Consider the following 23,772-nt stretch of genomic DNA (forward strand, 5'->3'; position numbering starts at 1 on the left):
CGGGTGCGGACAGGAAAGAAATGTAGATCCCGCACATATATTCTGGAAATGTCAAAAGTTGAAAGGTTATTGGGAAGAAGTCTGGAGGGAACAGAAAAAGATAATTGGCTACGAAATACCATCTCACTGTATATATATATACAGTGAGACCTCAACTTACGAACTTAATTGGTTCCCAGACAGAGTGTGTAAGGCGAAAAGTGTGTATCTCAAAAAAAAAAAAAAAATCCCATAGGAAACCATTAAAATGGGAATAATCCGTTCCGGGGTTTCCATAAAATATACTTTTCAACTAAATAAGCCTTAAAACTACACACAACATACCTTATTCTATGTATAATAAATGTGCTATTGTATTGTAATGAAAGAAATACACTGAATTGTATCATAAAGTCACTTTATTTACATTTGTGATGGTCATTTATGGCTTGATGGAATGGCGTTGGAGGTCGAAGGTCAAAGGGAATTGATGTTTGGAAAGAGAGGCGCATTACATGACGAATGTAATTAAAGAAATAAACTGTGCTGTAAAATAAAGTTTTATTGACCTTTTTGATGGTCGTTGATGGCTTATAGAAGGAGAGTCACCTTCCATAAGGACTGTTGGTAACTTAACCTGTGGTGCTGTTCGGTCGTGTACTTCCGCCGAAGATCACCCCGCCAGCCGTGGTGGGTGTGTATTATGAAAATAGTGCTTATTATAAGGTTTAATTTTCATAAATTTGACGTTTGTAAGACAAAAAGTTTGTAAGTTGAGGTCTCACTGTATATATATATACATATATATATACTGTAGCCACAAAGGGACATATGTCTTCTTGTGTCGGTCCCAAACCCGGATAAATACAGATGGTTGTGTCAGGAACGGCATCCGACGTAAAAGCTTGGCCAAAACAAACATGCGGATCAAACCTCTAAAGATGGAGGACACTGATTTGCTGTGGCGACCCCTTGAAGGGAAAAGCCGAAAGAAAAAGAAGAAGTATAATAACTATAATAATCCTTTATTGATCAGGAAAATGATGGCTAACATTTTCAATTATATCAATTTATTTTTGTCTAAGTGAGTAAATATCTCACACCATCCAAAACGTCTGGGCAACAATTGAGACACACCCTTGTGGCGTCACACGTGCGCACCGCGGCGCTGACGTGTGTACGCCTTTGAAGTGCGCCGTTCAACCCTTTGATGACTTTGATGTCTGTCAAGTGTGTCTCAGCCTGACACATTCCCAGGCATAGAAATGCATATGTATAAGTAGTGCGGGGCAGAGATATCGGGGGAATCACGGGGCAGAATCACTCAGACTCAGACACACGCATGCAGGCTCGCAGAGACCCGCACAGCGTCGGACGGAGTTCACAGCACGACTTGCTCGACTCCACGCCACGATCAAGCTCTGGGACACATCTGTGTGTCACTTGCCTGGGAGATCTGACAACGAACCTACTTATGAATAAAGAGAACCATCAAACTCTTTACCCCTACCCTCTTTCCATGTCTTGATGGTGGTCAATCGGAGAAACCTGTTGCAATTTGGCCATTCAAAATCATAACACCAAAATTGATGTGGACATTTCTACTCTGTTCCCAACTCGGGAAATATCGCGATGAACCTCTCTCTGGCACATAATTGGGGTGCTTATAGCCTCATCAGAACTCGGTCTCTCCCCATCCAGCCCTCCGTTCAATACAATACTGTATATTGTAGTGACCACGCTATGCGGTTTTAGAATCTTTTTTTTTTCCCGTAATTGGTTTAAATGTTGATACAAATGGGGGGGTGATGCCTGTGCAACAGTGTTGGATTCACGAGATTGTGGTTTAATAATTGACAAGGGAGTGTTCTTTGATACTTGGCTGCATTTGGTTAGAGTTGATCATTGATAATGTTATCATCCGCAAGGCAAGTCACATACAAGAGAAGACAGCTACAGTCCTAAGTCATGTAAAAAGTCCAATTTTCACAACAGTGCAACAATCAGCAGCATTTTAGGCATCAAAGTGAAAACACAAAACTGGTGTTTCTACAAGTGGTAAAATCTTTGGAAACAAAGAGCAGCCTTTTTAGACAGTAATCTTCTTTGCCTTTCGGCTTTCCCTTCAAGGGGTCGCCACGGCGAATCAGTGTCCTCCATCTTCAGAGGTTTGATTCGCATGTTTGTTTTGGCCAAGCTTTTACGTAGGAAGCCCTTCCTGACACTCTCTGTATTTATCCGGGCTTGGGATCGGCACAAGAAGACTTATGTCCCTTGTGGCTACAGAACAAGCAACTCGCTCCGTAAAAGGCTCCCAAACTCAAAATGGTCATCGGCACAGCAACATTCAAAAAAGCAAAACTATACTCACCAATTGATAACAATGATCTGATCTTACCGGTAATATTAGATGCAAAGATGACTTGCAATCCCCCTTTTTTGTAACTTGCATCTTTATTCTTTTTCAAACATATAGGACCATATGAAATTGAACATTTGAATACAGAGGGCCTTGTGTATTTCTACCTGTGGCCAATTTCTATAGCAACATCCTTTTATTACAGTGAAGATTCTTCAACAAGGAATGCAATCCCTTTTTAACCGATACCAACCTGCAGAAACAAAACCACGTAACGGATTTCAAGAAACTTTTTAAAAAGTATTCTTTAACATCTCTCAAGGGAAAATTCAAATTCCTCCCAAAAGTATGGTGTGAGTTCTTACTTGTTTTGTGTATCAGGGACAGGGGAAGCATTTTTGTCTTCAAAAAGAAGAATAGCAGATGTTCAGGTAAAGGTTTGATTGCCCTCTTGAGGCTATTATTATGCATGACGATGGATTGGAAACACAGTCTTGCAGGACCATTCTATTTTTTATTTCAAAAAGTCAAAGTTAAGACCCGCGGGCCAAATCCCGCCCGCCACATCATTTTTTTCGGCCCGTGAAAGCAAATCAAACTTGTTAAATTCCATGATGATTGCTAAAATCTGAGCCAAAATTTCATATTTTTGGATGTCAACCACAATAAAAGTCATTATTCTTGACTTCAGATTTAAAAACGAGTTATTCATTAATTTTCTGTGTGCTCTATATGTAATATTTGAAGGGATTTAAACATTCTAATGGGTTCCCCAAATTCATAACGGCCCTCGAGAGGAAACCATAACTACAATGTGGCGCGCGCCAAAAAATGACTTTGACACCCCTGTTCTATAAGATTAGCTTGATATAAAAGAAATCTGGTGTTTTAACACAGAGTAAAATGCCAATGAAGCTTGTTGGAAAGAAGCTGATGTTCCACCCGGCTCAAATACAGTATTAGTCAAAATATTTCTCCTAAAAAAAAAACAAGGCACGTCAGATCAAATGTCCGACAGAAGTAATATGCTGTATATGTTTTGTTTAATTAACAGACAATCAAGTGACTTCAACATAATGGCCACGGTGAACTGATTTGGTTAGAAAATAAGGAACTGGATGATGCGACATTTTTATTAACCATTTACACCAGGGCCACAAAAACCACAACGTAGACAATCAGTAGGAGGATGCCTCCGATGCCGAGTCCCAAGGCCACGTGGTTTAGGGTCCTGGCAGTCCGGCTGCATCGCTCGGCCGTCAGCTGGTCCCCACTGTGGTTCGATTCCCGGGTCTAGTGTTAAAAAAAAGAAAGAAAAAACAAAAAGAAATGCCATGAAAAGAGATACAAAGTAGTGATGGGAATTCCAGCTACTTTCAGAGAGCTGGTTCTTTTGGCTCCCAAATGGCTCTTCATTTTTTTTTTGCTTAAATTAATTAACTACCAAAAATCATGTACAATTATGTGAAAAACGAAGTAATCATGTAAAAAATACACTATATCAAATATTTTTATTTATATGTACACAGAGAGCATTCACGAACTTTAGCTTTCCCGGTGGTTACTCTGGTCTAGCTGTCACTAATTTGCTTTTCATATTAATAATGCTATAATACAAACTAGTAAAAATGATAATAATTGAATAATAACAGCATAATGTCATAACATTTGTCGACCGTATCTGTCTACACTGATCTCCAGTGACTGCTCAAATGGCTCCAAAAGAAATGAGTCATGCACGTCCCCAGCTGCTCTGCTAAATTGTGTCACACATCGAAGTGTTTTTCTAACCTCTCCCCCTTCTCCTCACTGCTGCGTGTGTCTGTAATTCCCCCCTCCCCTTCTACCACGGATCTTGACCAAGGACGTGCGGCCTTAACCGAAGACGGGGCAGAGAATAGAGGGGAAAAAAGTGGGCTCCCATTACCGGCTCGTTCTCAAACGACACATCACTAATACAAAGCAATCAAGTTAAATGCAAATTGTCTTAAAGGACAACCGACGTCACTTTTTTGTTTATTAACTGACATCATAAAAACGTTTTATAGCATCTAAAATACCCAAAACACACAGTATGACATTTTTAGCCAGATGCAAAACACCAATAAAAAATGACTTGTGTCCAAAATCTGCAAAAAATTGAGCTGCGAAATGGGCATTTTCAGAAAGTCCCGCCCCCAGTTCTTGACGTCACGCCAAGACGTCTTGCATTGCTAGTGAATCAAAACAATGGCTTCAGATTCGGATAATATGCTTTCTTGTTACACATCCAGTTATGAATATGATTCAAATAGTTCCGAAGAGGAAAGCATACATTTTTGCAATCGATTAAAGAATGTATTTGTGCCATTTTGAGGCAAAATTGGGGGGAAATCTCTCACCTAAAAAAAAGAGGCACAAAATGGTGACCTCCTGTGGCTGCCTCCGTTTCCACAGGCTGATATATGGCGCTTGGACGCCCTCTTTTGGGTGCAACACGGGGTCCCCAGACCAAACAAGTACATCAAAATACATTGACGTGATAGAATGCGTCTTTTTTACGGTCCTATAGTGACGTCACCAACTCAAAAACAAGACTTCCTGAATATTCAGCGCGAGTCTTAAAACGTAAACTATAGCTATATGCGGTGGAATCTTTGTAAAATACGCTCAGTAAAAGTAATTTGAAGCCATTTTACAAATTATGGACACAACTTGTCCGGAGACGTCAGTTGTCCTTTAAAGGACAATAGATACACCTCTCGACATAGTTGCGTCCATAATTTGTACATTTATTTATTATATTGACCGAATGTATTTTTTAAATTTATTTATTATATTGACCGAATTTTACAAAGATTCCACCGCATATATATATATATATATATATATATATATATATATATATATATATATATATATATATATATATATATATATATATATATATATATATATATCAGAAAGAAAAGAAAGAAAGAATAGGGAATGAAACCAATAATTCTCAAGATACAAAAAGGAGAGGATACCGGTGGGAGTGGGGGAAATGGGCCAGTCGTTAGTCAGGAATGTAGGAACAATCAGTGGGGCCACAGGGAGTGGTCCTCTGCTCCCCCCAACCTGAGAGTAGGGACCTATCATAGCTGTGTCCGGCGCCGCCATGGCTGGACATTAGGGATATATAAATGGGGCCGATACGACCAGTCAGACTTTAGTTCGCTGACGAAGTCTCTTGGATAGGAGGCGAAACGCCCGAAACCTTCGATGGACCACTCCTGTACGACTGAGAGCTTACACATCTCATCTCATTTTCCGTACCGCTTATTCCTCATTAGGGTCGCGGGGGTTGCTGGAGCCTATCTCAGCTGTCTTCGGGCACGAGGCGGGGGACACCCTGAATTGGTTGCCAGCCAATCGCAGGGCACACAAAGACATACAACAGTCACTCTCACACTCACACCTAGGGACAATTTGGAGTGGTCAATCTGCCTGCAGTGCATGTTTTTGGAGTGTGGGAGGAAACCGGAGTACCCGGAGAAAACCCACGCGGGACCGGGGAGAACATGCAAACTCCACACAGGGAGGCCGAACCGGGACACGAACCGGCGACCTCTGCACTGTGAAGCCGGTGTGCTAACCACTCGACTACCGGGCCGCCCCAGACATATATATATATAAATTAATTACATTCGCTGAATATTCAAGGGGTCCTGTTTTCGAGTTCATGAAGATGCCGGAAGTGATGTATCTTTAGGAACCCCCTAAGGCAGGCCTGTTGTTTGTTGACATTGTGGATTGAGGGAGAAAGCGATACACAGGAGATTTCAAGTGCATATATTTGTTATTTTGTTTAGTCTGAAAACACCGTGTTGAGCACAAAATTACAAGGAAAACTACATAAATAACATGATGGTGAATCGTTTTGTGGCAGCCAATTGCGGTAACATGCATAAAGAAGGTGTAAGTTTACACAAATTCCCAGCGGACAAACCAGTCATTTTGGCGGAATGGGAAAGACAAGTCCAACGAACCAGAGCAGGGTGGAAGGCCACAAAGCATTCATTTGTTTGTAGTGCTTATTATGAAGAAGATTGTTTCGAAATACAGGAATCCAAGATGAGAGAGTTAGGACCGAATGTTAGGTTCAAACACCGGTTAAAAGCGGGAGCAATCCCTACAATATTTGAAAGGAAAGTATCCTTAACAATATATGGAACAGGCGTACTGCCCCCAACTAAAAGTCCCCGCACAGCGTTTGCCAAACGGGAGAGGTCCAAGGTAAGTGTATTGATGCCACATACGACCGAAGTCGATGCTATATTGCTAATTCACGGAGCTTCATGTATCGTGAATCGAATCGTGAGCCAAATATTGTGATTTGAATCGTGGGAAACCGAACCGTCGCCCAATAGGCATACATACATGTACACATTCGGTGTTGGTGCTCTGTACAGGTTAATTGGTAATCATGGTAAATCCGTAATCAGCTGGTAATCCAGAATATTAAAATATGTTCGCTTGCATACGGCTCGAATTGATACGGAAGGACTTCTTTAATCGCCCCCAGCACCGGCTGCTCTTTTATTGGCCGCAAGTAAATGTCATCAGAGCGTTTTGACGCTCGAATTAAAAATGTTTTAAATCGGACGTCAAACGCCACCCTGGCGCGACCCTCTATCGCCGACATCGCACATGCGCAATGAATGGCTGCGCTGACCCAGCGGTCGACGCTTTCAATGTGTAGGCACCTTTAGCGGTACGTGCGCTGTTGTATAACTGGTCGGTGGGCCAGATGTAAGACATATTTGAAATCATCTCGCGGGCCAAATATATTTGTAGTGTGGGCCAAAATTGGCCTGTGGGGCTGAGTTTGACATTTCTGGACTAATCCAACTCCCTTTGGGCAGTTTCCGGCGGATCACGGAAAAGCCCGATATATCCTCTACCATGACTTTGGAATGCCCCGACACAAATACAAGGTGATTATGGCTTGATATCGGTAAGGCAAGATGGCAGACGACGAAAGATAGAACCTCTGAATGTGCAACAGAAGTATGTCATATGTGCCGCAGATCATGTCGCAATATGTGCCAATCGTAATAGACTTGCGGGGGTGCTGGCGAAACGGAGTTACAAAGTTGCGCCAGTGGCTGTCAAAATGCGTAAATGCATCCCTTCGTAAGAGATAGAGCCGCCTTTAAGATGTCTTCGGGCAGCAGGTGGGGTACACTGTGAAATGGATGCCAACCAATCCCAGGGCACACATAGACAAACAACGACAATTCACATAACACCAAATAACACACACCACAATAACACCAAAGGACAATTTAGAGGCCGACCATGCATGATTTTGGAATCTGGCAGAAAGCTGAAATATTCCAAGAAAAGCCGTGCAGGTGTAGGGAGAACATGCAATCTCCATTCAGGGAAGTTGGGACCCTTGAATCAAATGGGAGGTAGACGTGCTCAGCAGATAATCACGGTGTCACCTGGGTCAAACTTAATTCAAAGCCGAAATGAAATTGTAAAAATATTGTTCAAATCCGCCTCAAAAACATGTTTTGGGACAGAAAAACGATTCCATTCTTTCAACAGCCCCTTGATCGCTGATCAAATTGGAAGTCATTGTCTGCATTCTGCACTAACCGTCTAGGACAAGAACGGAGGTTGACAACCTCCTTGGAGGCGCCGTGTTAACCAACTGGCACTTCATCTGAATGACTGGACTTTCACAACACTTCAACTAATATTGTGCAGCATCATCCAATGTGTAAAAAGTTGCCCACTCAGCATCCATTGTAACCTTGAAGGAGGACTCCTGCATCTGCGGCCCCTTCTCATGGTTTCTCACTTTCCCACAAATATTTTCTTTTTGATTTGATCTTCCTTAAGATCAAGCAAGGGATGTCAATCAAGTGTGGGGATGTAAAGCCCTTTGAGACTTTTTTGGTCATTAAATTGGATTGGATTGGATTGGATTTGCCTTTATTAGTCTCACAGTGGAGAAATTTACATTTCACAGCAGCAAAGTGATGAAAGGAATGAAAGTAAAAATGAAAGTAGTAGTAGTAAATTCTATCTATAATTACACATTTGACTAATATTCTGTTGGCCAGTGTTATTGCTCAGCAAGATACAGTGAGACCTCAACTTATGAACTTAATTGGTTCCCAGACAGAGTGTGTAAGGCGAAAAGTGTGTATCTCAAAAAAAAAATCCCATAGGAAACCATTAAAATGGGAATAATCCGTTCCCGGGTTTCCATAAACTTTTCAACTAAATAAGCCTTAAAACTACACACAACCTACCTTATCCTATGTATAATAAATGTGCTATTGTATTGTAATGAAAGAAATACACTGCACTGTATAATAAAGTCACTTTATTTACATTTGTGATGGTCATTGATGGCTCTAAATTGACACCTGTTGCTTTCTGACTTGTAAGGTCTCACGAAACTGAGGCATCACATTATCATTCATCATGTTGAGGATTCTTATAGCCTTTTCTGAATGGAACTGTTCAATAAAAGCCTGCACATCAACTGTTGAATGGCCTGCTTCTGCTTGTCCTCTTGAAGGCAAATCAAACTCTCTGTGTTGATGACCTCATTATGGTCAGCAACAAGCTCCTCGATGTCATCTGCATTCACTTCGAGTCCCGTAGATGCTGGCAGAGATTTTATGACAAGAAAAGGCTCGAGTCCGATGATTCCACGGACGCGGAATCAAACCCGACAAAAGAAGGCGGGCGGGGCGAATAAAATGGCACACTCGCGTCTAACAATCACCTAGTGCAAAGCAAACACTTGAAGCACAAGCAAACACTTGGAGCACAAGACGTAGCGATGAACTTCCGTAGTAATCATGTCACTGGTGAGGTGACAGTGACTCGTTGAAATGAAATGTAATGAAATTGCAGAACGACAATGAAATGAAGTGTCGCGAACGTAGGCCACGCCCGAGCTGTCAACTCGCATGTGACAATTTAGCGTGACTATTGACACGCTGTTCCGGTGTGTGTGTGAAAACACTAGCTCTGATTGGCTTACCATGACACATGACTCTACCGTTTAGCCAATCACAATCACTTCTATCGCAACTTGACAGAGGGGTGCGTTCAAGTGTAGCAACACAAAAACGTTGGGAAGTGTTTGTCACCGCTCATTCAGTTAGACAATGCTTTCCAAACAGCCTAGAGTCTTAAGAAGTCGTGCGCTATTCTCGAACCTGAACGCACCCCAAGTCTTGGATGACAAATAAACAGAGCAGAGTAGACGTATACGGCTGGTAGTTTCTTCAATTTATTCATAGTAACGCACCACATTTGAACTGAGGCTGAACACGAGCCTGTGGTGTTTATTTTCCGGTCCCATAATAGTAACATTATCAGCAAAAAGCTCCAAGTAGGCGATCGACGTGTGCATTCAATGAGAAGGGGCATGGAAAGTAGCACCGCGCTGTTCGGTCGTGCTTCTGCCGAAGATCACTTTCGCCAGATCCGAAGGTCGTGTGCTTGATGGACCGGCCGTGGTGGGTGTGTATTATGAAAATAGTACGTATTATAAGGCTTAATGTTAATAAATTTGACGTTCGTATGATCAAAAGTTCGTATTATAAGGCGTTCGTAAGTTGAGGTCTCACTGTACATGAAACATGCCCCTGCCCCCAAACCTACTTGTACAGTGCCATTCAGAAAACCTGTGCGGTGTCAACATTGCCTTCTAAGCTATCAATGGTTAGGTAAGCCCCCCTCTTTGTGTCAGCTGCTACAAAGTACTGGGGGGGGAACGCCATGTAAAAGCACATACAGTAAATGTACTACCTTGTGAGCTTGTGCGTGTTACTGACTTTTGGGTTAATTACACTTATTGAAGTCTAATCAACACATTTTTACAATTTTAAAATGTCCTTAAACCACCTGAACTGATAACCTAGTTTAGGTCTGTGTTATTTTGAATCCTGCACTTAATGATGATTAGTACTTTGGAGGCAGTCGCAGGGCCCCTCGTGAGGATGGGAAATACTAATCATATTTTCAGCCATTAAGCTGAGAGGACAAACAGTAGCTGATATTGTCCGTGGTCCTTACTTGCAACACAGTGCGAGCAAGCTGATGATTTGGGGAACAAAGAAGTGCTTGATGATTCTGGTCACAGGACCCCTCTTGTACAGATGAACTACAGGATTCTGTATTTAGAATTTCCTTAGCATTATTCAGCATGAACCCAGAACAATCTCAAAATCCTTCCGGTTGAAAGCAAAAATAATTTTTGCGCCATGCTAAAATGACTGTTGAATTGATTTCACATTAAACATGCACTCATCTATCAGGGGAAGGCCAAATACACCATGGATGTTGTTGATTTGTTCACTTTTCAACACTATGCATTGCGGATGTGGTTGAGTGAACTCTTTGCAGTGTTGCTATGAGAGGATAATGGTAAACACTCTATTACACAATGAGAACCACAGATGGTTATCATCGCCACTGCAAGGTACAAGAAGATAACAGTAAGGCCATTGTCTTTGTTGTTGAATTTGTGTTGTTAACAATTTATCAGTTTTCTCTCTCTCTCTCTCTCTCTCTCTCTCTCTCTCTCTCTCTCTCTCTCTCTCTCTCTCTCTCTCTCTCTCTCTCTCTCTCTCTCTCTCTCTCTCTCTCTCTCTCTCTCTCTCTCTCTGATTGCAACATCCTTCCAAGCATGATTTCCATGATTACTGACAGGCATTCTATTTATAGAGTGAGCCTTGTCACTGCAACTGCCCCACTGAAGCCCCATGATATTTGATCCTTCATATACTGAAGGACAACTAATCCTCAATGGTTTGAATAGGACAAAGAGCAAAGTCCTGACTCCACGGTTATACTGTATAAACACACATCCGGTGATAGTGTGTATTTTTTTCTTTTACTGCAAGTGTGCTGTCCTTCATTCAGTCATTTCTGTTGCACTGGCAACAAGCAAATCAGATCTTACTGTGTTAGTATTTCCGAAATAATGACCCTGACACAGTCCTTTTGCTTCGAATATCTGTGTCTCTTCCCATTTTTTTTAATTTCTTCTTGGCTTCTGACAGTTGCAATTTCACAAAACAAATGAAATGAAATGAAATGAAGATATTGTATGGGTCAGCGCCCATTTGGTCTTTCAGTTTGAGTGTCAACATAAAGCTTTCGTGATTTGTGTGCCATCACCAATTTTGAGGTCCTCCAACTAACATATGACATCCCTACAGACCGGTAGACTTAAACAAATGCTAACTGATAGATATTTCATGATGAAAGTCTATCCATTCAAATCCAATTTAATCCAATCCATCCATTCATTTTACATGTGACTATTTATGTTTTGTCTTTTGTGTTCGTTTTGTCAGGTCGCAGGGGTAGCAGCTACAGTAGGGAAACCTAGACTTCCATCTCCCCAGCCACTCCTTCCAGCTCATCCTGGCGGATCCCGAGACGTTCCCAGACCAGCTGCGAGACTTAGTCTCTCCAGCGTGTCCTGGGTCATCCCCGAGGATAATGAACAATTCATTACATGAAAAAATCCCATCAGAAAGCCCACTTGTACTCTTTGGCATTTGACTTAGCATGATTCAGACTTGATCACAGTTTTACTCCCTGGTTCTTTCTACTATCTTTGTGACTGCTTTATTTCCTAGATATGATAGTTGTCCATGTTAAGATCTTTGTTACAGCGACAGCTGTTGTTAGAGCGCTGTAAAAATCAATATGTATTGTATTGTATGTAACATAACCTAACAGTATCAAGCTGTATACTGACTGTTACATTAGATATGGATGACCACAGTGAATTTCTATACCTTACATGGATTGTTCCCCTTTCAAATAATAACTTTCCTGTCTAGGGTGATGCACACCAATTTGGACTTTACATGTTCTTCATGTGCTTGTCTATTCCATTTTGCACTGCAATTGAGCAATGAGCAGGCCAAGATTTACTTCCACTTTTTCGCTTCAAACTGGCTTTGATAGCTTCTCACTCTCTTGTGACTGACAATAATTACAACAAGAGCTACAGTAAAGGATGGGAAAGGATGGGAAAGGATGGAAGTTTTCATTATGGTGCATCTATCTATTGGTTTTCTTTTTTAAACAAAAAATGTGGATGAACACTATACTTTGTCCGTTCAATACCAAGGTAATACTGTACTGACTTTTTTGCCTTTATTTATTGGTGTTTGTTTCCAGTTTGGGTTGGGGAAAGTTTGTGGGTTTCTTAACACTTCATGGCCTTTTTCTACACTCCTGTGAGTGGGCCGGATCTGATTCGCAAGACTCAAATTCTTGTTTTGTTTAGTTTTTTTTTAACTATACAAACAGGAAATGGTTGACAAATGATACCATGTCCTTAATTGTTAAACCGGATCCTCCATTGATAAACAATACAGCGATGACAGTGAATGTCTCTCTGTGTCTTTGTGTTGTCATGTTATTTGTTATTTAGTTTTTTTTTGTTCTTTTGACTTCAAGGCGGCGCCGCGAGAGTGGCTGCCTTTCCAGTAGCTCCCGTGTTTTGCTTTTCTACTTTCATAACTTTGCTGCTGTGAAATGTAAATTTCTCCACTGCGAGACTAATAAAGGTAAATCCAATCCAATCATCTGTGAGTGTGCTTACATGAGGAAAAATTGGAGTCGTTTACAGTTATAGTCAGCACACAATGGTATCACCCTAACAATATAGACATAGCCTTCAATGTTTACTGCTAATTGAATTTAGTGCCTGTTGAGCAGGAGGTTGTTTGACAAATTGTATTAAAATAAAGGTCAGCATTAATGAAGGATTTTGACCTCATATTGGAACCTGAGGAAACTTTGGCATCATACGATGTGACTTCTCTCTTTACATCTGTCCCAACCCCAGCAGCAGTCTCAGTGGTGAGGACGAGGCTGCTGGCGGATGTTTCTCTGCATGAAAGAACCAAACTGAAACCGGATCACATCTGCCAATTATTAGAAATCTGCCTTAATACTACGTATTTTCAATTTCGGGAAACATTTTATATACAAATCCATGGTTGTGCTATGGGCTCACCAGTTTCACCCATAGTGGCTAATCTTTACATGGAAGAGATGGAGAAACAGGCCCTCACATCCTTCCCAGGGACAAAACCTAGACACTGGTTTAGATATGTGGACGATACTTTTGTCATAATTAAGAAACAAGAAATTCAATCCTTCACAGATCATCTCAACTCTGTAGACTTCAACATTAAATTTACTCGTGAGGACATTCAAGAGAACCAACTAGCCTTCTTGGATTGTAAAGTAATTATAAAAGAGGACAGAGCGCTAAAAACAGAAGTCTTTAGGAAGGCTACGCACACTGACCAATACTTACTTTTTGACTCTAACCACCCTTTACAACATAAACTAGGAGTTATCAGAACCCTCCAGCATAGGGCTAAACTAATACCAACTAGCACTGAAGGTAGAGAAAAGGAGTCAAAACATATCAGGAGAGCACTCACTAACTGTGGGTACCCTCAGTGGTCATTCAACAAATGTCAGAAAGAAAGAATAGCGAACGAAACCAATAATTCTCAAGATTCTAAAAGGAGAGGAGTAGCAGTACCGTACATTGCAGGAGTTTCTGAAAAATTACAAAGAGTCCTTTGGCAACATAAAATTCCTACTTATTTCAAACCGATAAACACGTTAAGGCAAAAATTAGTGCATCCAAAAGATAGGCTACCAAATGAAAAACAAAGTAATGTAGTTTATTCCATACATTGTAAGAATGAAAATTGTAAAGAGCAGTACATTGGGGAGACAGTAACAAAATGTAAAACATCAAAATGATCTGAATGAAAAAAATACAAAGTAGCAAAAGAAAACCAAGTGTAAAAGTCCGCCAAGGTTAAACAAACACGTACACAATGCATGCAGCAAACAAGCAGCAAACAAACAATGAATCGGCACCGGATGATCGTGCCAGGTGTCCTTTTAAGTGTCATTGATTATAACGACCAGCACCTGCGAGGCTGCCGGCAGGGCTGACGTCGCTACCCGCTGGTCGCCAATCTGATCGGGACGACCAGCACCTGTGCAGGTGCAGGCGGAGCCGACAGCGCCCCCCGTTGGTCGCCAACCAGATCATGACAATAGTTTTCTGAATAACACTTCATACAGTATGTTATGTGAACATGTTCTTAGTTCATTATTTATGCATTTTATTTGCCTTTCAAGATAACACATTTGTTCTTGGTGTTGGATTGTATCAAATAAATCCCCCCCAAAAATGCAATTTATAGTCCAGTGCTATTTGTTTTTTTTTCTTCTTTTTGCTTATGCTTTTTGTGATTGGTGGGTCTTATACACAGGAAAGATTTATAGTCCGCTAAATAACAGAGGACTATTGAGTATATTTTCTTTGAAATCTTAGTATCTCTGTTTACCTGCCTTCATTTTAGGATTGACATAAATTATGGGACCAACACAAGAGATTGTCAATTGAAACAAAGGCAAATAGTATCACACTTCTTCAATGCACCTTGTAAACCAATTACATGATAAGATGTCCAATGGAGTAACATCACATAAAATAGGTAAATCGTCATACAATGTCGCAAAACATCTCACTGGGAGATGGAATTTACGTTGAGGAAAGCATCCAAAAATGGGGAAAAAGCTTTCTCTGAGCTAAGGAAAAGCAATCGTGGACAGTGGATGACTGAATTAAAGTCATTTTCAGTTGTTTAGTATTGTTCCAATGAGATTTATGAAGATGATTGTCTGGAAAAAAAAAAAAATCACAGTTGTTGGACGTTTAGGGGTAATCAAATCATTTTTCAAGATGATAAGTATCTGGCCAAAGAGCAAAAATGGTGAAAGCCGTTCTTGAAGAAAGATGCATTGCATCAATATCATACAAGGATCTTCTGAAAAGTATATCTGAAAATCCTGACTTGACAAGTCCGGAAGACAAAAAATTAATTACATTTTATTTTAATGAATTTCTAATTCGAAACATGGAGTCCAAAGTTGACAGTGGTAATTCAGCCATGATTCATTTATTTTGCTTGTGAACGTCATCTTTAACAGGAAAAAAAAATCTAATTGCTCATCGGGCCTTACAGGATGAATGTAACAAAATAGTGGTGTCTTTCCACATTGATAGCAATCCATATTAATCTCATTTTGATCATGCATCTATGTTTAATAATCAGCAATGTGAAATTAAAGCAAGTCTGTACTGTAACTTTTTGGTCATCAGATTTTAGGAGGGTGTCTTATGAGCAAGCCATAAAAACAGAAACACAGGTCAATTAATGCACCACAAAAATCTTTTTTTTCTTATCTTGGGCATCTGCTTGTTTTCCAGAATCTTCACAAAGCAAGCAGCCTGCTGCGACAGACATTCACTTTTGAGCAAAGTGGATGAGCAGACAGCAAATAGTTAGCAACAATGGACCCTGGAGTTTCAATCTTCTGGTTGACTTTCAAAAGAAAGCTTGGCAGAGATATGGGGTGAGATGAGGGCTATATATAGGGCTATATATATACATATATCTATATATATATGTATATATGTATATATATATACATATATATACAGTAAAGTCTCGTTATATCTATATCGGATATATCGATAGTCCCGGTTATATCGATACTATTTCTATGCACGCGCGGAGAAAATTACATGCAAACAGAGTCGGATATATCGATAGTCCCGGTTATATCGATATTTTTTCGGACTCCCTTGAATATCGATATAACGAGACTTTACTGTATATATATTTACATATATATATATATATATATATATATACATATATATATATATATATACAGTAAAGTCTCGTTATATCGATATCGGATATATCGATAGTCCCGGTTATATCGATACTATTTCTATGCACGCACGGAGAAAATTACATGCAAACAGGGTCGGATATATCGATAGTCCCGGTTATATCGATATTTTTTCGGATTTCCTTGAATATCGATATAACGAGACTTTACTGTATATACATATATATACAAAACAGGCCTGGCCAACCCACGGCTCCCGAGCCGCATACGGCTCTTTGGCTGATTTCATGCGGCTCTTAAGGGGCCGACTCATAAGGGGCGTCCACATGACAAGCGTAAAAAAAGTTTGGGGCTGGCGCTGCCATTCATCCTCTATGTACCGTAATTTCGCGACCATAGCGCGCGTTGCACATTTTGGAGAAAATTTAAGACTTTTAAGGGCACCTGAGAGTCGTGAAGACTTTTAAGTGCACCTGATAGTCATGAAATTACGGTATCAAGCTGACCATGTGACGTAAACACGCATGTGCGTGAGATGAAAATCAATCATTTATGTCGTAAACCACGGGTGGCCAACGAGTCAGAGACTCGACACAAATTGTTTACGACGTAACATTTGCGTCACGTTCGCTCTCAAAATGGTAGGGAAAAAATGCACAGCAAAATGAAAATATGAAGACGAACAAAGGACGTTTTTAACAGAGTGGGAGAGTTTATTTTTTTTGTTGAGTGTAAGGGCAAGCCATTCTGCCTTATATGTCAGGCGTCATTGGCGCATTTCAAAGCGTCAAATCTTCAGCGCCACTTCAGCTCACTCCACGCGAACATTGACCAAGAATTCCCCAAAGGGACTGAACTTCGCAAGTAGAAGTTGGTCACTTTAAAAACTCAGACTGAAAAGCAGATATTTTTTTTCCAAAAATTTACAAAGCAACCAGAGACCGTAGCGCTTGCATCATACAAACTGGCTTGGAACATTGGACAGTCTAAAAAGCCATACAACGAAGGGGAGTTTATTAAGAAATGCCTCAGTGACGCTGTTGAAATCTTGTCTCCTGAAAATGACAAACTAAAACAAATGGTAGCAGATGTCCAACTGTCCCGCCACACTGTTGAACGCAGAATTTCAGACATTAGCACTGCTATTGAATCACAGCTGCACTCTGACCTTGAGTATTTTAGTGTCGCATTGGATGAAAGTTATGACAATATTTGCACGGTCTGTGACAAAGGATTGTGTGCTCAAATAAGAACTCCTTGATATTGTGCCATTAAAAGACAGAACCCGTGGCATAGATGTGAAGGAAACAATGATGGCTGCATTTGCAAAAGCAAATATGCCCATACCAAAACTGACTGCAATAGCCACGGATGGAGCACCTGCCATGATCGGATCTGTGAACGGGCTTGTGGGGCTGTGCAAAGCTGACCAAACATTTCCTGAGTTTTGGAATTTCCACTGCATCATCCACAGGGAGCAACTCATGTCTAAATCATTGAATTTAGAGAATGTCATGAAGCCTGTGATGCAAATCGTCAACTACATCCGCACTCATGCGCTTCACCACAGACAATTCAAGAATCTCATCGCTGAGCTGGACCAAGGGCTTCCAGGTGACCTGCCGCTGCACTGCACTGTGAGGTGGCTGTCAAAAGGCAAAGTACTTTCTTGCTTTTTTGAGCTGTTGGATGCCGTGAAACTGTTCATGGAAGAGAAAGACAAGGACCATCCCGTGCTCTCGGACCACGAGTGGATTATGGATCTGGCTTTTTTTGGTCGACACGCTGTGTCACTTGGACAAACTGAACCTTACCCTGCAGGGTAAGTCATAAATTCTGCCTGACTTGGTACAAAGTGTGTTTGCGTTTGTCAACAAACTGAAGCTGTTCAGGGCGCATTTTCAAAAGGGAGATTTAACATATTTTTCCACTCTGCTAAAAGCCAGCGGGCATGTCACCAGTGACATGGATAAGACTAATTTAAGAGTATTTAAAAGGTGATACTTATAATAAATCTGTCTGAGCAGAGGTCTGTGTGTGTGAGGGATGGGGCAATGGAGTGTTCATGTGTGTCCATGTTTATCAAAGTCAGCGTTATTCTCTAATATGCTCATATGCATGACATACAGCACAGATGAAATTACTGTGCTCTCGGACCCAGCGTGCAAGGCACTTATAATGACTTTAACAAACACAATAAACACAAAAACAGCAATTTGCCGGGAGAGAGAGTGGAGCTGCTGCGTGTTCACGCACCGCCATCTTGATGTGGCTCTTTGCAGTAACATAGTAAAAAATGTGGCTCTTAGTCTCTGACTGGTTGGCCACCCCTGGTCCAAAATGTCGATCAAAAAAATCACGTCCACACTCAAACAAAAGAGGTGATGAACTGGGACACCGTACTTTGGTTTCATCCGCCAAAAACTAGTCCGTCAGCGACCGTGGCGCTGTTCGACCGTGTGGTTTGTTCTTCCGCCGAAAACTAGTTCCTCAGCAGAGACTATATGCTCACGAATTTAATGTTCTTGAGGCGAAAAGTTCGTGATCTGGAGCGTTCGTCAGCGGAGGTTTTACTGTATAAGGACATAAGTCATCATTATACGGTGTGTGATTAGCTTTTGAAAAAAAATGGAAGGCTTTTAGGCATGGGTGTCAAACTCGTTTTTTTTGCTGCGTTGTAGTTACGGTTTACTCTCGGGGGTCTTTATGAATTTGGGAAACCATTACAATGTTTCATTTCCTCCACATATGGTGATGGCACACTGGTGAAGAGACGCTATGATCCTCTCCTCTTTCATCTGGAACTGCTTTATGTAACAAAGAGGGTACAGGAAGTGCTTAAGAATGAATGTCTCTCTGTGTCTTTGTGTTGTCATGTTGTTTGTTATTTAGTTTTTTTTTTTTTTTTGTTCTTTTGACTTCAAGACGGCGCCGCGAGAGTGGCTGCCTTTCCAGCAGCTCCTGTGTTTTGCTTTTCATAACTTTGCTGCTGATCCAATGGTGGTTATTATTATAATACGACTTTAAATCAAGAAATGTTGTTTCATTGTTCACATTGAAGGAAACGCACAACGCGCAGCATGTTAGAGTGGTTTCGTCAGTACTTGAGAAGTTTGGTCTTAATTAGTTGACGAAAACAAAGGTCCAAAAGCATTTTTGTCGTCAATTACTAAAGCTGACCACATGGAAGCAATTAATTGGTATTTTACCCTCAAGACGTACAGTATTCTTCCTTTATACACACTTCGGTGAATGAACCTGATCAACAGTTGCGTCCTGGCGTCCGATGCTACGTGTACAATTAATTTACCAAGAGATTTATGAAGAGTGCTGAGCTCTACAGTTCTTGTTACATTTTTTGTTCTATTTGAATTTCATGCCATGTCTCTCAATCACAACAAAGTCAGATAGGCTGGGCTGTCGCCGTCCAATGTCCCTGAACATTTGATGTGATTGGTTGAAATATCCTGAGTATCCTAAATGTCTGCAGCAAAGGAGATTGGAGGTGGCCCTTTGTTTCATAGAACCTTTTCCCCTTCACTTTTTTCTGGGGTTTTCTAAATCATAAAGTGTACTTGATGAATAATCGACGGCAATGACTTTGGGCTTGCCTGAAATTTACATTTCTGCGGCACACAGTTAGATCAGTCTGAAGCCGCAGAAAGAAGCAGTCAGTGAATCTGGATGAAGAGGAAGGACCCTTGTTGGGCTCATAGAACAGCAACCTAAGACACAACACCCCTCCCCCCCACCAGCTTCTCAACATCTGATTGGGCATGGGAGACAAGCGCGGGCGTGATCAACCTGTCGCTGGCCACCATCGATGAGGGTGTCTAGTGATTAAAAGGCCGAAACACCCAATGATTCTTTGGCACACTACTGACGATGTGTCCCAAATTCAAAACCTCCCATCCTGAGGTACAGCTCCCACACCACTCTCAACATCAAGGCTAATCTCATGTAAGGACCATCCATTGGCACAAATGGACAGAATAACATCACGTCCAGTGTTTCATGATTCTCATGAATATGATTCAAATAGTTCTGAAGAGGAACGCATACATGTTTGCAATCGATTAAAGAATTATATGTGCCATTTTGAGGCAACATTGGGGGAAAATCTCTCACCCAAAAAAAAAGAGGCACAAAATGGCGACCTCCAGTGGCCACCTCTCCTTCCACATAAATTCCTTATATGGAGCTTGGATGCCCTCTTCTGGCAGCCTTTGGGTGCAACACGGTTCTCAGACCAAACATGTACAGCAAGATACATTGGCGTGATGGAAGGACTGTTACAATGTGTCTTTTTTCGGTCAGGGGGCGGTCCTTTCGTGACGTCACGTACGGACTCGTCACCAACTCAAAAACAAGACTTCCTGAATATTCAGAGAGAGTCTTAAAACGTAAAATATAGCTATATGCGGTGGAATCTTATTAAAATACGCTCAGTAGAAGTCCCTTCAAGCCATTTTACAAATTATGGACACAACTTGTCCGGAGACGTCGGTTGTCCTTTAAAAATCCTCATCAGTATTTGGTTGGATTTAAAACATTGTATTTCCCGTGTAAAAATGGTCATCGGCATCCCTTTCTTTTGTGCTTGTATCGGGTGGTTCTGTGTGTGACCAACATGTAGCACTGTAGGGCGCTTCTTGATTCAAAATAATGACACAAAGTATGCCATACACTTGTTAGTCATTGTGTCATTAATTTGTGTTTATGCTAAAATGACTCCCTGCCCAGGTCATTGTTTTGTGTCACTGTTTGACTTTCTGTCTGCCATATTTTGTCTTTTTTGTTAACTATATTTTTTGTCTACCCTGCTCCTCCCTGCCCCCCTGCATTTGGGGGTCTGACATTACCACCTCGCAAAACCCTTAACAGAATGGCATCACCATAACTGGACCCCACAGGACCAGATGTCTGGTCCTACTGCCACCCGTTCCTGTCCCCAGCGAGGCAAATGTTGCGTTTGCACTCGGCTCCTGATCACGGGCGAGGCAAGCTTTGCGGTAGCCCTACGTTCCTGTCGCCCTGTCGAGGTCTGGTCATTGTGTTGTGTCACTGTGTTTGTTTTTGTCTCAGCCTGAGTTTGTATTTTTGGGGTCCTAAATTACCACCTCGCAAAACACTTGGCCAGTGTTGTGAGCCGATTTCCCTTCATTCTTACAAAAGCAATGCATCTTGTGTCTATTTTATTTTGTTGTTATTATCATTTGTTTGCATATACCGAGGGCCACAAAACAAATGGACGGTGATAAAGACTGCTAATGACTTTAACTCACATTAATTGAGTAGATGAGGGCGGCGATTCCAAGTGGCAGGCAGCAGCACAGCAAGGTGAAGATGGAGTAGCACATGTAGTCATTGACGGGGTTCTCCAGAGGACCTCGCGTCACAAACACCGTGGGCTGGACCGTCACTGTTGTTTGCTGAGGTGGGTACTGTTGACCTGCCGTGTACTGTTGCTGTCCGTAGGGAGCACCGCCATATGGTGGCGGATATGCAGACTCCTGTCAGAGCCACGCAATAGTCAATTCTACTCAAAAGTGTCAGCCTTAAAGGGCAACCGACACCATTTTTTGTTTCCTAACTGACATCAGAAAAACGTTTTATAGCATCTAAAATACTCAAAACACGCAGGTTGATATTTTTAGTCAAATGAAAAACACCATAAAATAACTTAGTCTCCCAAAACTACTTCAAAATGATCTGAGAAAGTTTCAGTTTCAGAAGGTCCCGCCCCCTTGTTCGTGATGTCACGCCAAGACGTCTTGCCTTGCTAGAGAATCAAAACAATGGCTTCAGATTCGGAGAATATGCTTTCTTGTTACTCATCCAGTTATGAATATGATTCAAATAGTTCTGAAGAGGAAAGCATAAATGTTTGCAATCAATGAAATAAGTAATTCCATGTCATTTTGAGGCATCTGGATGAAATGTAGCATCCCACAAGATGCACAAGATGGCGACAAAGCTCCATTGCAAATGGGCTGATTTGTCTGCTGGGAATTTGTGTCAACCAGAATCAAATCGTAGTCTTGGTGCAACACACAATGATTCACTATCGCATTATTTATGTGTTTTCCTTCTAATTTAGCCATCAACACAACAACACATCATCACAAAGAGGGTACAGCAAGTCCTGAAGAATGAATGTCTCTCTGTGTCTTTGATTTGTCATATTGTCCCTATGCTGTCATATTATTTGTTGTTAGGCGCGAGAGTGGCTGCCTTTCCAGCAGCTCATGTATTTTGTTTTTCTACTTTCATTCCTTTCATCACTTTGCTGCTGTGAAATGTAAATTTCTCCACTGTGAGACTAATAAAGGCAAATCCAATCCAATCCAACTCAAAAACAAGACTTCCTGAATATTCAGCGCGAGTCATAAAACGTAAAATATCACTATATGCGGTGGAATCTTTGTAAAATACGCTCAGTATAAGTCATTTGAAGTGATTTTACAAATTTTGGATAGAACTTGTCTGGAGTGTCGGTTGTCCTTTAAAAGGAAAGAGACTGATTTGGATGACTGGCACGAGTTGTCACCAAGGTGAACTGTATTTCATAGTTACAGGTGATGGGACCACGTGTGCTGAACTGCATATAAAGTAGTGAGGATAAAGCAGAATATGGGCAAATTAAAGTGTGTTATATTGGTACGTATTTTTACCAGGTAAAATCTTGCCTTACTTCAGTTACCGCACTAGTTTCAGATGAACTAAGGAACTAACAATTGGTTACTTGCGTTTAATTACCAGCAAAATATATAAGGTCCGTTTGTTTGATTATTCTCCAAAAGTAAAAAAAAAAAATACTTTGCACATAAAAATAACAATGTTTGATAAACAGGTTTACAAGTGTGGCGTAAATGTTACCTGCGGATAAGGAGGGGAACCGCTGGGTACAGGCTGTGGGTACCCTGGCCCATGTTGACGGTATCCCGGGTACGGATTGTCCTGGTAGGGCGGAGGGGGCGCCTGGCCCATGGAAGACTTCTCATTCGGAGGGGCGCTGGGGTCCATAACGGTCTCTTTTTTTAATGGAGAGCTCGAAAAATGAGCCCGAAACGTCTATGACGATGACACTATGTTTTAATATATATAGATATTTGTAATTTTGGCAACACCTCGCAAGTTAACCAGTTTGGTCAAGTGGTGTTTGGAGATTTGACAAAACGAAGAGGGACGGGTGGGGGGCGTATTTCCTCTAAGATGTCAAATTTCACGAGATACGAGTCCCGTTTCCTCTTGAGACGTTCAAAATAAAAGAATGGACAGGGACCGGTTATTCAACGTTACACGGTGTATACCCAAAAAGTCAAAATAATCAGCAACAAGTCTGACATTTTGCACTGCAGCGTCAAAGAAATTACTATTTTACCCTGTTGAGATATTCAGCGCTTTCGCGAAGCATTTAGGAAAATAAAGAGTCGAGATGGTCCTTCTTTTTTATATCATACATGTAGCCAGGATATTTATATGCCTACACAAATACAGTGAGACCTCAACTTACGAACTTAATTGGTTCCCAGACAGAGTGTGTAAGGCGAAAAGTCTTTTTCTTTTCCTTTTAGCTTTTCCCTTGAAGGGGTCACCACAGCGAATCAGTGGCCTCCATCTTCAGAGGTTTGATTCGCATGTTTGTTTTGGCAAGCTTTTACGTCGGATGC

The 23,772-nt window shown here is 41.2% G+C and overlaps 1 protein-coding gene across 1 annotated transcript; it reads right to left on the reverse strand.

Annotated features, from left to right (window-relative positions):
* Positions 1-3,453: 3,453 nt before the first annotated feature.
* On the reverse strand, positions 3,454-23,293 carry LOC148896252 (uncharacterized). Its single transcript, XM_088999419.1, has 3 exons — positions 22,979-23,293; positions 21,385-21,612; positions 3,454-3,631 (listed from the first exon to the last, which is right to left on the reverse strand). The coding sequence occupies exons 1-3, from the start codon at positions 23,123-23,125 to the stop codon at positions 3,482-3,484; spliced, it is 525 nt and encodes a 174-aa protein (XP_088855545.1). The 5' UTR covers positions 23,126-23,293; the 3' UTR covers positions 3,454-3,481.
* Positions 23,294-23,772: the final 479 nt, after the last annotated feature.

Source organism: Hippocampus bargibanti, linkage group LG06 (genome assembly GCF_051943395.1).
Source record: "Hippocampus bargibanti isolate YZ-2025 linkage group LG06, ASM5194339v1, whole genome shotgun sequence".
NCBI lineage: Eukaryota > Metazoa > Chordata > Actinopteri > Syngnathiformes > Syngnathidae > Hippocampus > Hippocampus bargibanti.

Coding starts and splice junctions, on each gene's coding strand:
- LOC148896252 (XM_088999419.1), bottom strand. CDS start 23,125: ATGGACCCCAGCGCCCCTCCGAATGAGAAGTCTTCCATGGGCCAGGCG. Junction 21,613..22,978: donor GTTCCCCTCCTTATCCGCAG/GTAACATTTACG, acceptor TGGCTCTGACAG/GAGTCTGCATATCCGCCACC. Junction 3,632..21,384: donor CCCTCATCTACTCAATTAAT/GTGAGTTAAAGT, acceptor TTTTAACACTAG/ACCCGGGAATCGAACCACAG.